Consider the following 15,594-nt stretch of genomic DNA (forward strand, 5'->3'; position numbering starts at 1 on the left):
GCAGAGATCTACTATCGAAGAAAGCAGACCACCAGCAGAGATCTACTATCGAAGAAAGCAGACCACCAGCAGAGATCTACTATCGAAGAAAGCAGACCACCAGCAGAGATCTACTATCGAAGAAAGCAGACCACCAGCAGAGATCTACTATCGAAGAAAGCAGACCACCAGCAGAGATCTACTATCGAAGAAAGCAGACCACCAGCAGAGATCTACTATCGAAGAAAGGAGACCACCAGCAGAGATCTACTATCGAAGAAAGGAGACCACCAGCAGAGATCTACTATCGAAGAAAGGAGACCACCAGCAGAGATCTACTATCGAAGAAAGCAGACCACCAGCAGAGATCTACTATCGAAGAAAGGAGACCACCAGCAGAGATCTACTATCGAAGAAAGCAGACCACCAGCAGAGATCTACTATCGAAGAAAGGAGACCACCAGCAGAGATCTACTATCGAAGAAAGGAGACCACCAGCAGAGATCTACTATCGAAGAAAGCAGACCACCAGCAGAGATCTACTATCGAAGAAAGCAGACCATCAGCAGAGATCTACTATCGAAGAAAGCAGACCATCAGCAGAGATCTACTATCGAAGAAAGCAGACCACCAGCAGAGATCTACTATCGAAGAAAGCAGACCACCAGCAGAGATCTACTATCGAAGAAAGCAGACCACCAGCAGAGATCTACTATCGAAGAAAGGAGACCACCAGCAGAGATCTACTATCGAAGAAAGCAGACCACCAGCAGAGATCTACTATCGAAGAAAGGAGACCACCAGCAGAGATCTACTATCGAAGAAAGGAGACCACCAGCAGAGATCTACTATCGAAGAAAGCAGACCATCAGCAGAGATCTACTATCGAAGAAAGGAGACCACCAGCAGAGATCTACTATCGAAGAAAGCAGACCATCAGCAGAGATCTACTATCGAAGAAAGCAGACCACCAGCAGAGATCTACTATCGAAGAAAGGAGACCACCAGCAGAGATCTACTATCGAAGAAAGGAGACCACCAGCAGAGATCTACTATCGAAGAAAGCAGACCACCAGCAGAGATCTACTATCGAAGAAAGCAGACCATCAGCAGAGATCTACTATCGAAGAAAGGCAAAAATGCCCCAAAAAAAAGCTTTAAAAAGAGTTAATGTTGGAAGAAGAGGAAGGTTATATGTTTTACGTAAAGGAGTTATTTTCTTTACATGCTCCTTGTCCCAATTATCGCTCAATTTGAGGGTATAGGTAGATAACTTCCATTTGGATTTCAAACTTGTAAATTTTAGTTTGCTATAAAGATTCAAAAAAAAAAAAAACTTTTGTGTGTGCAGATGCATTGAACCAAAAATGTCAGATTCATCCATTTAAATGAAACATAAAACACAATAAGGTGCTCAGAGTGCAGGGGTGTGAATCCTTTCTGTACATAAGCACAGTGTGCTCATTCACCACTGTCGCTTAGAGGGAAGGACAATGGAAATCCATCCAGTGGTTCATGAAGACACAGCCTCCCAGACAATCTGATCCAACTGCAAATATGAAATTGCTTTTGAACAGCGTGCGTGATAGATTAGTCTGGTGTCAGAATGCTTTACACTCGCGTCCCAGTGGCTGTCCTCCTCTGCTGGCCCTCTCTGAGCTCGTCAAGAGCGTTTCCAGTATTATCATTACCCCTGCCCTTCACCACCACCACCACCCTCACCACCCCCCCGTCCTGAACAATCACGTTGACTGGCAGAGCGACGGCGTGTTCACTGACTGTCAGAAAAATAAAGACTTCATTAACGGGTATCCTCAAAGTCATTTGCAACGTCCTTCCTGAGAAAGTTAGGAAAAGTGCAAACTGCAGTGGAGAAACTGGGAGAGAAATGCTGAGTGCGGTGGAGGACGTGAAGCTCAGAGCGCTGATGTGAGTGAACGACGTGAATCGCAGGTGCAGAGACAGGTGCAAAGGTTAAAATGCCTCAAAGTGCTAACAGCGGTTTAAGTCGAAGAGCTGGAAAGACTTGTTTGATGTCTAAGAGCGTGAAATGACATTACATCAGTCAGAAGACAAAATAAATTAACTAAATAATTCACTTGGTCATTTATCATACAAATCAGTCCAATGTCCTTGTTGTGTGGGTTTTTTTCTGATACTGGTCCTAAACAGAACCTGAATCAGTACATGTACAAATCAACACAAACTTCAATAGAACAGTATTTTAACCTACCTATAAATAAACACAGAAAATACGATGCAGCACTCGACGCTAACAAACAGTGATGGCAGGAGATTCTGTTACAGTCTGTATGAAAACATTATACTGGGGCATCATAAACCATTTGCATGAAAATCTGACTCTCTCAGGCTGTTACTATTGCTCCCGGGCACACTGTGGTGTTATTTGGCGTATGTGCATGTGTATTTTTGTCCCAGAGAAGTGATGTAACAGCAGCTCAGACAGGTCTCGGTGCCAGTGTGCAAAGGCTTCTTTCCAAACGTTCACCCATCACACAAGGAGGCATCCAGGATTTAGAAATAGGCAAACAAACCTGTTTCCACAGGCAGGGCAGCCTCAGTAGACCAGAATGCAACACAGGCATGCTGAGCTCAGTGATCAGCTGAATGATCCCAGTTTAAAGCCTATTTCTCTGTGCGTCCGTGTTTGACTCGCAGCAACAAGTTCATACGACCGAGGCCTTGTCGAAACGCCGTCTGGCACAGAATAAACTAAAACTGAGGAAGACAAGATGATGAAGCAGGCTGGACGAGAGTCAGCACATCAAAAGCATTAATTACACATGCACCAAGCACCCCAGGGTGCTGGTATCAAACAGTCGTGCTATCAAAGGCAGGATTTTTGCTTTAAACAATGTAACGTGGCTCCAAGCACACAGCTCACTAAATGAGGTGTTGTGATGAAAAGAGTAAATTCAGTACCAAACCTCGCAGGTTGTCACGCAGTTCGTCACAGAGCTGCTGCTGGAAGGTCAAGTTTACATCGGTTCAGATACAGAGAACGGGACTGGTGCCGATTTTACTAAACAGAACAGGTACCGATCAATAGCAAACACACTTTCACTGTCAGTGTCAGGAGTTTGACACAATGAGGCAGGACTTTACATCTGGGTAGAAGAGACCAGCAGGAAGTAACGCAGCACATTTCATGTAGTTATAAAGTAGTTAAGGTCAGCTACCCAGCGGTATATAAAGTACTTCAAATTAGAAGTACATAAGGTAGTTAACATCAGCTACCCAGCGGTATATGAAGTACTTCAAATTAGAAGTACATAAGGTAGTTAACATCAGCTACCCAGCGGTATATGAAGTACTTCAAATTAGAAGTATATGAGGTAGTTAACGTCAGCTACCCAGCGGTATATAAAGTACTTCAAATTAGAAGTATATGAGGTAGTTAACATCAGCTACCCAGCGGTATATAAAGTACTTCAAATTAGAAGTACATAAGGTAGTTAACATCAGCTACCCAGCGGTATATGAAGTACTTCAAATTAGAAGTATATGAGGTAGTTAACGTCAGCTACCCAGGAGTATATAAAGTACTTCAAATTAGAAGTATATAAGGTAGTTAACGTCAGCTACCCAGCGGTATATAAAGTACTTCAAATTAGAAGTATATGAGGTAGTTAACGTCAGCTACCCAGCGGTATATAAAGTACTTCAAATTAGAAGTATATAAGGTAGTTAACGTCAGCTACCCAGCGGTATATAAAGTACTTCAAATTAGAAGTATATGAGGTAGTTAACGTCAGCTACCCAGCGGTATATAAAGTACTTCAAATTAGAAGTATATGAGGTAGTTAACGTCAGCTACCCAGCGGTACATAAAGTACTTCAAATTAGAAGTATATAAGGTAGTTAACGTCAGCTACCCAGCGGTATATAAAGTACTTCAAATTAGAAGTATATGAGGTAGTTAACGTCAGCTACCCAGCGGTATATAAAGTACTTCAAATTAGAAGTATATGAGGTAGTTAACGTCAGCTACCCAGCGGTACATAAAGTACTTCAAATTAGAAGTATATAAGGTAGTTAACGTCAGCTACCCAGGAGTATATAAAGTACTTCAAATTAGAAGTATATGAGGTAGTTAACGTCAGCTACCCAGCGGTACATAAAGTACTTCAAATTAGAAGTATATAAGGTAGTTAACGTCAGCTACCCAGCGGTATATAAAGTACTTCAAATTAGAAGTATATGAGGTAGTTAACGTCAGCTACCCAGCGGTATATAAAGTACTTCAAATTAGAAGTATATGAGGTAGTTAACGTCAGCTACCCAGCGGTACATAAAGTACTTCAAATTAGAAGTATATAAGGTAGTTAACGTCAGCTACCCAGGAGTATATAAAGTACTTCAAATTAGAAGTATATAAGGTAGTTAACGTCAGCTACCCAGCAGTATATAAAGTACTTCAAATTAGAAGTATATAAGGTAGTTAACGTCAGCTACCCAGCAGTATATAAAGTACTTCAAATTAGAAGTACATAAGGTAGTTAACGTCAGCTACCCAGCGGTATATAAAGTACTTCAAATTAGAAGTATATAAGGTAGTCAACGTCAGCTACCCAGCAGTATATAAAGTACTTCAAATTAGAAGTATATAAGGTAGTCAACGTCAGCTACCCAGCAGTACATAAAGTACTTCAAATTAGAAGTATATAAGGTAGTCAACGTCAGCTACCCAGCGGTATATAAAGTACTTCAAATTAGAAGTATATAAGGTAGTCAACGTCAGCTACCCAGCGGTATATAAAGTACTTCAAATTAGAAGTATATAAGGTAGTTAACGTCAGCTACCCAGCAGTATATAAAGTACTTCAAATTCGAAGTATATAAGGTAGTTAACGTCAGCTACTCAGCGGTATATAAAGTACTTCAAATTAGAAGTATATAAGGTAGTTAACGTCAGCTACCCAGCGGTATATAAAGTACTTCAAATTAGAAGTATATAAGGTAGTTAACGTCAGCTACCCAGCAGTATATAAAGTACTTCAAATTAGAAGTATATAAGGTAGTTAACGTCAGCTACCCAGCAGTATATAAAGTACTTCAAATTAGAAGTATATAAGGTAGTTAACGTCAGCTACCCAGCGGTACATAAAGTACTTCAAATTAGAAGTATATAAGGTAGTTAACGTCAGCTACCCAGCGGTATATAAAGTACTTCAAATTAGAAGTATATAAGGTAGTTAACCTCAGCTACCCAGCGGTATATAAAGTACTTCAAATTAGAAGTATATAAGGTAGTTAACGTCAGCTACCCAGCAGTATATAAAGTACTTCAAATTAGAAGTATATAAGGTAGTTAACGTCAGCTACCCAGCGGTATATAAAGTACTTCAAATTAGAAGTATATAAGGTAGTTAACCTCAGCTACCCAGCGGTATATAAAGTACTTCAAATTAGAAGTATATAAGGTAGTTAACGTCAGCTACCCAGCAGTATATAAAGTACTTCAAATTAGAAGTACATAAGGTAGTTAACGTCAGCTACCCAGCGGTATATAAAGTACTTCAAATTAGAAGTATATAAGGTAGTCAACGTCAGCTACCCAGCAGTATATAAAGTACTTCAAATTAGAAGTATATAAGGTAGTCAACGTCAGCTACCCAGCAGTACATAAAGTACTTCAAATTAGAAGTATATAAGGTAGTCAACGTCAGCTACCCAGCGGTATATAAAGTACTTCAAATTAGAAGTATATAAGGTAGTCAACGTCAGCTACCCAGCGGTATATAAAGTACTTCAAATTAGAAGTATATAAGGTAGTCAACGTCAGCTACCCAGCAGTATATAAAGTACTTCAAATTAGAAGTATATAAGGTAGTCAACGTCAGCTACCCAGCAGTATATAAAGTACTTCAAATTCGAAGTATATAAGGTAGTTAACGTCAGCTACTCAGCGGTATATAAAGTACTTCAAATTAGAAGTATATAAGGTAGTTAACGTCAGCTACCCAGCGGTATATAAAGTACTTCAAATTAGAAGTATATAAGGTAGTTAACGTCAGCTACCCAGCAGTATATAAAGTACTTCAAATTAGAAGTATATAAGGTAGTTAACGTCAGCTACCCAGCAGTATATAAAGTACTTCAAATTAGAAGTATATAAGGTAGTTAACGTCAGCTACCCAGCGGTATATAAAGTACTTCAAATTAGAAGTATATAAGGTAGTTAACCTCAGCTACCCAGCGGTATATAAAGTACTTCAAATTAGAAGTATATAAGGTAGTTAACGTCAGCTACCCAGCAGTGTGGTATTTCTACTGTTACTGCAGTAAAGGACCTGACTACTGTGATTGGACTATTATTTACTTGTTTAATATTCAGTGTTTTATGGAGTTTTCTGTGTTTCTTTCGTGCAGTATCTAAAACACTTTGAACTGTCTGTATGAAATGTGCAGTCCAGACGAACCTGCTTTGCCTTGACAGTGTTTAATATTTGTGGGGTTTTGTTTTAAAGCTATTTAGATACTTTATGGTGGTTTTACGGTCTATAAATATTAAGTGTTCTGTTATGGGATGTACTGACATGGTGAGCTGAAGCCAATGTTCCACTTTGGACAGAATATTCTCTTTATTGTGCCTAAAAAACAGTTTCTAAAACTTTTATCACCACATATTTCAGCGAGTCACAGAATCCCTGAAGCAATGTCCCCACCGCCAAAATAAGAGCTGGCTTTATGAAAACATACAATAATACCAAGCAGAGGAAAAGTTGGAACAGCTGAAATGTTTTATTCACCACTTCTGAGTCTATGAATACGACACCCACTCCCTTTAACAGGATCAGGGACCAGCTCCCTCATGCCACACACACAGTCCAACTAAGGGTGCTCCTCTTTTTGGGTTGTATTCTCCGTAGACCGTGATTGGTCACCTGACTCTAAGTCACCTGTCGTCTCAGGCTGAGAGACAAGCTGCCTGTCTGGGGGCACTGCAGTTTCCCAGAGACAGGCTGGTGCTGTGCTAATGGAAGTCCTCGTTAAATTTAAATTATTTCACACCCTCCTCACCATCATCATCCGTTTCATTGACAACCGCTTAACATCTCTGCGCCACTGCAGAGAGAGCCCCGGCTTTCTCCACTATTACTCATGACAAACACAGACGGGGCATTGCCTGCGGCCATCGTAGTTGGTTAAGTTGTTCTGAATGTTTAGTAACCAGACGGGGAAGCTTCCTCCCTGTCAGCTCAGGCTTTCATCTTCATTACCCAGCTGCCAGGCCCCGTCATGACGCTAACATGTGCGAGGGGCTGAGGGACTCGTCAGTGCAGTTTTACCCTTCACAGACTCAGTGAGCTTTGCATGAAGGTTGAACCTAATAACACAGGATACTGCACTCGTCCTTTACTGTAGTGGAAATATCCTCAATGTCATATCAAAGGTTGTAGCGGCTGAGGATGATGTATTATGAAGCATGTTGTCTCACAGCGGAGATGATGACGAGCTGCTGACTGTCTAAAAATAAAAAACACTCCAACCATGGACAAACTGCTGCTGTTGCAACCCCCCACTGCTGCACTGAACATCTGCAGCTTAAAGGGTGAAGGCGGCAGAAACACTCTCATCCTTATTGGCTGAGGTTTGATGAGTAGACTGAGTAAACTCTGCACCAACAAACTATTTTGCTAATCGCTTCGTGGCTCAGTCTTTCACCAACCAAACAATCAAACGTTAAACAAGCTCAGATTTCATCTTTTTTTTTTCAGTATTTGGACTTTTGGTCGAACAAATCAAGACAAGTGAAGGCATCATATCAGCTCTGGAAACACTTAACTGACTATGATTGATGTAGCTAACACTGTTAATCAATATCTTTATTGGTGGATCATGAAGCGTTAACTGCAGCCCTGCCTGATGGAAGTGGCTTGTTCCTACTAGAAGAACCTGTTTATGAGGAGCTGCATGTCCAGGGTTTATACAGAACACGAATTATGCTGCATGTCTCTCTGATCAGTGATGATCTACAGTAATCTCCTACAGCCTCTAAGCTGAATAATAGGACAGTCACTTTTAATGCTCACCTGGACGTGATGGAGGTCAAGTCTAACAACAATAAACAGGAAGTGCGATGCTAGCTTTAACAGTGATTGTTAGTCGTCCACACTGCACATATTCCTTCCAGCTTCCTCAGCAACCAAAGCCTGCACCAAACTGAGCTAACTACAAAACAAAGTGTAGCAGACAAGGCTGATGGGAACAAAGATCAGTGCTCAGACGTCCCTGGTGTGGTGCTGAATGTTAACGTCCGAGCCGCCTTCAGTTTCTCCGACTCCAGACTGACAGCACTGTCATTTTCCTTCCTTTGACTGTGGACACTGTTTGAGTTTAAGAGCAGCATCGACTGAGCAAAGCTGAGGAAAACACAGGCCCTGATCTAAGCTGATGTTTGTGCATCGACAGCACTTCACTATTTACAGCAAATTCATTGAGTCCATGCAAATACATCAAATACAACATGCAAATATTTCCTGTTAAGGACTAGAGCTATAATGTCACATGAACACTCCATCTAGAGTTTCTATCTGTTTGGAGTCCGATTCCACTCAGAGAGACGTGGACATTGATGCAGCGAGTCAGCAGCAGGCTGATTTGTTTACACATCTGACCAGAACACTTGATTTTCTCCCTTTAATTATCCTGCTCTAACACAAGCAGCGATCTCCAGCTGTAGGTGGCCACCAAAGCCGAACCAACAAGCAAGAACTGTGTGCATGCAAACATGAATCCCATTACTCACCCCGCTGGGCTGATCACTGTGCAGCAGCATCCCGGTCAACTCCTTCAGTGACTCTTCCACACGTCTCTTTAGCTCCACAGTCGGCAGCCTCTCAGAGCAGAGAAGGTCCATGGCCTGGCCTGCAACCTGGCAGGCCTGCAGGACGAAGTCACGAGGACCCAGTGAAGAGGGATCCCTGAACACCGTCACCACCGAGTCGAGGAGCTGGCACACGGAGTCCACCAACACCGACCCTGCGTCCCCACCAGGGCTGAACCATAGAGCCTCCAGACTCCTGCTGTTCCCTCCTACTCGCTGCAGGGCACACAGTGCCTGGAGGAACTGCACATGGGGGTGCAGGGGACCTGCAGGGAAGCTGGAGTGAGTTGTTGGAGAAGGGGGGGTGATGGCAGACTGGGGGTCCTGAAGGAAGAGTTCAGGAGTTTCTGAGTCGCTGTTTAGTTGAGGCTCTGTGCTGTGCAGAACACTTCCTGAACCAAACAGATCCTGAGAAACATCGTCCATTGTGCTGTCACAACCTGGAGGATTTTACACAGACAGAAAATTTAGGTTTCAAAACAAGTCAACAAGGATCTGGATCAGACTGATTTAAGTTAACCACACGTCCAAAAAGCAGCAGAGAATAAATATGCCCATCGTGCTGTGGATTACTCAGCAATGAAGCATAGCTGTGGTGGAGATGCTGGAAAAACCTGTCAGGACTGAAGGAAAGATGGATGGTACTGAACACAGGGCAACTCTTGAGGAAAAACTGTTTTAGTCTGCCAGACCTTAGAGACTGGGATGGCGGTTCGCCCTCCAGCAGGGACTGCAAAAGGTGCAATTTTCAGAAGAATGTGTGACAGTGGCTGAATGAGAGCTCTTCATATTTACTGACTGTCAGGTCAGAAGCAAGCGACAAGTAAAGGTTAGCCCAGATAAGACAGGCAATACTTTACACTGCCCAAATATGATTTATGATATTTATATTAGCATAAAGAGCAGACAGTCTTGGAAAAACGTCTTCGCATGTTGCTACAGCCCTCGTCTCTGAAGGTCAGGGGGTCACTGAAACCAGATCAATGAGGTTCACATTGTAAAGGGGCTCTGGTCCATGAAGGCTCCAGAGTGTCGGTGAAAAAACACATTCAATATTGGAAGAGGAGACCAAATTGGATTATTATATGAGCTATCACTCATAATGATAATCTTCAAATGAAACCATATCCATTAAAAAGCATAATTACATTTAATTATTTCTAATATAAACCCTGTCATTACAGCGTGAGGGAGCCATATTTATCCCAATTTTACAGCTGACCTTGAAAGTTGCAAACATGTGGCTGGTGTCTCATAAAAAGTGTTTATATTCTGCTTCAACCTTTTAGCATAAACCCAAAACATTAGCACAGCACATCCTCTTTTCGAGGACATTTGTGCTAAATGATTGTTTCTCATCTAGTCTATATGCGACTTCCTCTGCAGGTCAAGTGTCTGTGCTGTGATGCCACAATCCTACACTGAATAGATGAAGAACAGCAGGTCCAGAGCAGAGCTGCAGCAGAAAGGTTTGAGAAACACATAATATTAGAACAGACGTTTCCCCAGACAAACATATGTGAAGGTAAAGAAGCATTTCTCCCCCTTTTGACCCTGATACTTTAAAATCCCGTCAGCAGGCGTCTAAAAATCTAAAGTATATGGGCTTCAACTCTGGGAACAGGTGGCCCATGACCATCACTTTCACAGCCTGTACTCCTAAATGTCTCCCCTCTACCCTTGAGGTGTTGAGATTTAGGAGGACAAGTGTTTTCCTTGGAACAAATACCGTCATAAAGGCAACATTCACAACATTTATGTGTGAGTCTTTAATGGAGTGGATGGTGTTCTCAAAAAGACACATCCTCTGCTGGGAAACACGTCCAGATGAATGATAACATCATATAAACCAGTCGTGATACCTGCCAAGAACCAGCAAGTAACTTAACTTCTTCAGAGAGAAACCATTTATATCCCACACCTGCAGCTTTATCTAAACAATAATTGCTAATGCTATATCATCAATTATTAAAATTCCCTGGCCTTATGTAAGCAAAAGAATATGTACTACCCAATTTAAATAAATATATATATATATATATAAATTCAAGGGCTACATATGAATTTTACATTAGCTCAGAGGTCCCGTACTCCAGCCCTGATTTACTAAAATCAGAAACAAAACACTTCATAACTGCAAACTGCAGGCTTGAAAACATTTAATTTTTAACACCTTTTTCTGGCCTTTCTTATGAAAACTAAAATGAATTATTAAAACTTTAAGACCTGCAGACACAGGAAATCCGCTAAGCTGAGTTTTGCGAGCAGGCTTGTGTCCCACGGTGTTTGTATTTGCTGGAGTGATGGGATGCTCCTGTTATTTATCCCAGTGAGCTCTGATAAACGTCCATGTGCTTGCAGAAACACATCCAACTAGAAGGCTTTTGGACCACATGCCAATACTGCGGGTTTGTGTGCCGGGACAGACACTGACCTGGTCGAGAAGTGAGACAATTGCGTTTATCCATAAATCTGACAAATCGACACTGACGAGCGAACATATGAAATCCTGAGCAGCCCTGGGCGATAACCTGAGGACTGCAGGCTCAGCATCGAAAGGATCATGTCAGATTGCAGCTGTCCTTGAGAGATCACTGAAGGGAAGACACACTGTGCTTGTTTGTTGTGAGAAACTGTCTGCACAGTTATGACACTAGTTCACCTTTGACAGCCGCTCTGCAGGTCACTGAATAAATTATTCTCAAACTTCGACTTTTCAAGGGCTTCCAGCAAACTAATACATTTTCCGACAGATACAACAGTTGTTCTCAACAGGTCTAAAAGCAATAGGAGAGGTGTTGCTGCTGTTACCGCTCTTGATGAGTAACTCTGGTCTTGTTTTTAGTCACCCACGCACATGGAGAAGGGCCTACCTGCCGTCTCCGTGCTGCTCTTAGCGTCTGACGTCACCCTGGTGAGGAGCAGCTCCTGTCGCAGCCTCAGCACCTCCTGCTGCAGCCTCTGGGCTCGGTCCTTCCAGCTTTCCTCCTGGCTCTGCAGTCTGCAGGCCAACGCCTCGGCGTGCTCTCGGCCGCTCATACCCGGGGGCCTACTCTTGATTACACCGACCGCCAGGGCGATCTTGGCTTTCATGCAAAACCATTCTGCTTGACTTGCACCTGTCAAGAGGACAGATTTTTCAGCCGGCACCCAACAAAGACTGCGGTTAAAGATTTCAGGCAGGTACGTTCAGGTGAAGTGACTGAGCAGAGTGAGAGTGAAGCAGAGCAGCACATTTATCATTCTTTAACAAAATACAAAACACAGAAACCTGTAATCTATAACCATAATCGCTGCCTTTTAGACCCACATTTGCTGCAATTCTTGTCTCTTAATTGACTCTGGGGATGAAACTAACAATTATTTTAATGATAAAGATTGATCTATTGATTATTTGTCCAAAGAATGCCCTAAGGCCTAAAGGCGGTGAGTTCAAATGTCTTGTTGGCTCGACCAACAGTGGAAAACTCAAAGATATTTGTTTATTTTTCAAAAGGATCAAATCTTCACATTTGACAAGCTGGAACATCTGAATTTGACTGAAACACTGAATATAAACTGATTCTAAAAGTTTATGTAAAATTATTTTCCTTTGCCAACAGACTGATCACTGCACAAATGATTTGATGTACAGATTTATGGGATGAGTATTAATCAAGCAGATGATAAAATATCAGCAAACTGGACCAACTGAAATCATAATAGATTAATCTGCCAATTATTGTCTCAATTGATTAATTATTTCCTCTGTCAATAAACAGTCAAAACTGCAAAAATGCCTGTTGAAACCTATAAACAGTCCAAACTATTAAAATGACTAAATCATTATACTAACATCCAAATATTTGCCGATGACTTTCCTGTCAAATTAATTGATTATTCTTCTTATTTCTACCAGCACAAGGCTCAATTATTATTGATCCTCAACAATCGATATTGTATTGAGGCTAAGGTTCAGGTTAGCTAGCCTTCAAATCAAACCGATTTATTATTTGACATGAAAGGGATTTTCTTGATTGGTTCCTCTGCATCATATTTATCGATCACTTTAGTGCTAAATATGTTGTAAATATGTCAAAACGATTTTTGTATTTTTGGTCCAACTTGTCTGAGAGCGCAGCTAAGCTAGCACTGTCAGCTAGCACTTTAAGCTAGCACTTTAAGCTAGCACTGTTAGCTTACAGTGTTTTCAGAAGCTTCACCTGAAAACTTCACCTGGAATTTTTACCTGGAAACGTCACCTGGAAACACCTGTGCTACGAAAAACTGTTTTAAATGTGTCTGTGGGAACCTGTGGTTAGCTGAGGTTGTTGTTGTTTACGGCTCCGTTAGCTAAATAACATGACAACAGCACAACTGCAGGTTAACCCATCACCAAACTAATCAATTACCTGTCACCAGGCCCTGCTGTTCCATCGATCAGAGTCTCTTCTCCTCCGACTCCCCATGAAAACACGTTTCCACGCGCTAATTAACCTGCACCGGTGTTATAGCGAAATGTGCGACCCGGCAAATTCGGTGACACCAGAGGTTCGGCCATTAAAAAACCGGTTGTTGACAAACTGTGACTCACCAGGTAAACAAAAAATATGTCATATGTCATGCAATATGTCCTGTGTTAAGTCAAACACATTTTAAAAATCATTCAAATGTGCTTAATAACGTTTTTAAAAACAGGAAATATGTCACATGCGTTTCACCGTAAAAGCTTTTAGAATATCCAGTTTATTTTATATATTTTATTTTGCTGCCTGGCCTCTCAACCAGTCTTATAAATGTAGAAAAGTAATGAATAAGCAGTAAAAATAATTATCTGAACGTAATGGATCAATGATTAAAATACCTACCTGATACTTATAAAATAATAAATAGGTGAAACATCCTGGCTGGCAGTACAAATTTGACCAAACTTTAACATTTTACTGAGGTTAAACCATAGAAAAACGAGAAAAAACAATATATTTACACAACATGACACCAAAAGAATGAAGTCAAATAAATATCAGTTCACCAGTTATCACCTAAAATCACAGTCCTATCTTTGATTATAATAACAATACAGAGAAACACAATTAAATCTTATGTGGCCAGGCCAAAACAGATACTGTCTAACAGATATAGGTCCTGCAAAGATACACAGCTTAAATGTTGGATACTTTTAATTATGTAGAGGATCTGAACATGAACTGAATCCTGGTGTTAATGGTGTTTTTTTCAGTAATTGACTCTGTCCAGTGTTATCTGCCTGCTTGTAGTATAAGCACCTCTTCTGCTCCACCTGATGTCGTATATTTTTTTACTCCCAAATTCCCTCAGTTAAAACTTCAGAAACTGCCTGCACCAGAGTTTCTGTCTGGAGAAATATCCTTCAGTTGAGTATGTCTAAAGTGTCTCAATCATTTGGAGGGGCGTCTGCAGCTCGATCCAAAGGTCCTGCAGCATCGCTGAGCCGCCCACCCTCTCACAGAGACGAAGGCCAACCACTTTCCCAAGGAATCTCATTTCAGCCAGAGCATCCAAGATGTGATTCCCTCAGTCGGTGCAGGCCTGCAGGCAAACAGGTGAGGGTCTGCTTTGTGACTCACCAGCAGCAATAAAATGCCTGCTAGAGCTTCACAATATGGACATAATGTGCACCGTGGATATTGTGAAGGTGAAATGAAGTGTGACAAATGATTTATGAATGAAATCTCTCTTTGATTGTACTTGCTGCAGGTCCAGATGCCGAGAATGGATGCTGTTTGCTGCAAGGAAAGAAATCTTCGGATTTTTCAGATGCCTTAAAACACAAGCTGCTAAACTTTTTTCTTAATTAAAGCCTGTGCAAGTTTCATCAGCTCATGGGTCCCCAGGCATGGATGGGTTTCTGAACAGGCCTAGAGGATTCAGGAAAGTCGAGGGGACTGTTAATTTTTATTGGTGCCTTTGTTATTTGATGCTGTGCTCACAGGTTTACTGTTTGTTTTCACTTTATGCTGCAGGTTGTAACCTCATTAGGGAAAATGCTATATAAACACTTGACTTTAACGCCAGTGTGGATGTGGATGTGGCTGTTTCGCGTCTAGTCTGAGCACGAGACTGTTTATTCCCCGGTTTGCATCCAAACAACCACGCGATGAGGAAGCACGGTCACTGAGTTGAGGTCTGCGTCATGCACCGCAGCATCTAAACTGCCTGACAAATATTTACCTGCCGCCCTGTTCATTTAGTCCACATATTACGGTTGTTGGGGGAAGCAACAGCAATGCTGGGATGGGTGAACAGTATAAAGAAGCGTCCATAGAGGGATGCAGAAACAAAAAGTGTAGCAGCTTCAGTGAATGCAAACAAACATTTGTATAGTTCTCTGTTAATGTGCTAATTCTTTCTGTTACAACAAGTGAGCACAAAGTGCAGTTGGACAAACAGGACAGACTAATCATACACTTCCTTTCGACTGTGTCATACTTACTGCAGCCACTAGAGGACGCTGTCACTTATGGACATAAAAGTCCTTTTGGGGTTTAACTGAGAAATTCAACCCAGTTCTTCTAATGGCCTCCATGTTTTCAAGTGAGACATCCATGTGTCTGGTTTGTGTCCCACTTTCCTCTGCTCCATCACCTGAAGGCTCCAATCACCAGCTGATTTCCAATAAAGGTCAATGCTGGTCCATAAAAGTCTCCAGTGAAGGATCTTCTCTCATGTCTCCTCCAGGAAGCCTCCTCACGCCCATCGTCGCTCTTCAGTCCTCTCTCGAACCAAAAGTCGTTCCTGTTCACCAT

The 15,594-nt window shown here is 41.7% G+C and overlaps 1 protein-coding gene across 1 annotated transcript in view; it reads right to left on the reverse strand.

Annotated features, from left to right (window-relative positions):
* mei4 (meiosis-specific, MEI4 homolog (S. cerevisiae)) overlaps positions 1-15,594 on the reverse strand; it is a 40,473-nt gene extending 24,879 nt beyond the window's left edge. Inside the window, exons 1-3 of the mRNA XM_026308164.1 lie at positions 15,434-15,594; positions 11,704-11,990; positions 8,753-9,270 (exon numbers count right to left, since the gene is read on the reverse strand). Of these exons, the coding sequence (XP_026163949.1) occupies positions 8,753-9,270; positions 11,704-11,990; positions 15,434-15,594 (966 nt within the window). The remainder of the gene's footprint in view (positions 1-8,752; positions 9,271-11,703; positions 11,991-15,433) is intronic.

The sequence above is a fragment of the Mastacembelus armatus genome, unplaced genomic scaffold, assembly GCF_900324485.2.
Source record: "Mastacembelus armatus unplaced genomic scaffold, fMasArm1.2, whole genome shotgun sequence".
Classification (NCBI taxonomy): Eukaryota; Metazoa; Chordata; class Actinopteri; order Synbranchiformes; family Mastacembelidae; genus Mastacembelus; species Mastacembelus armatus.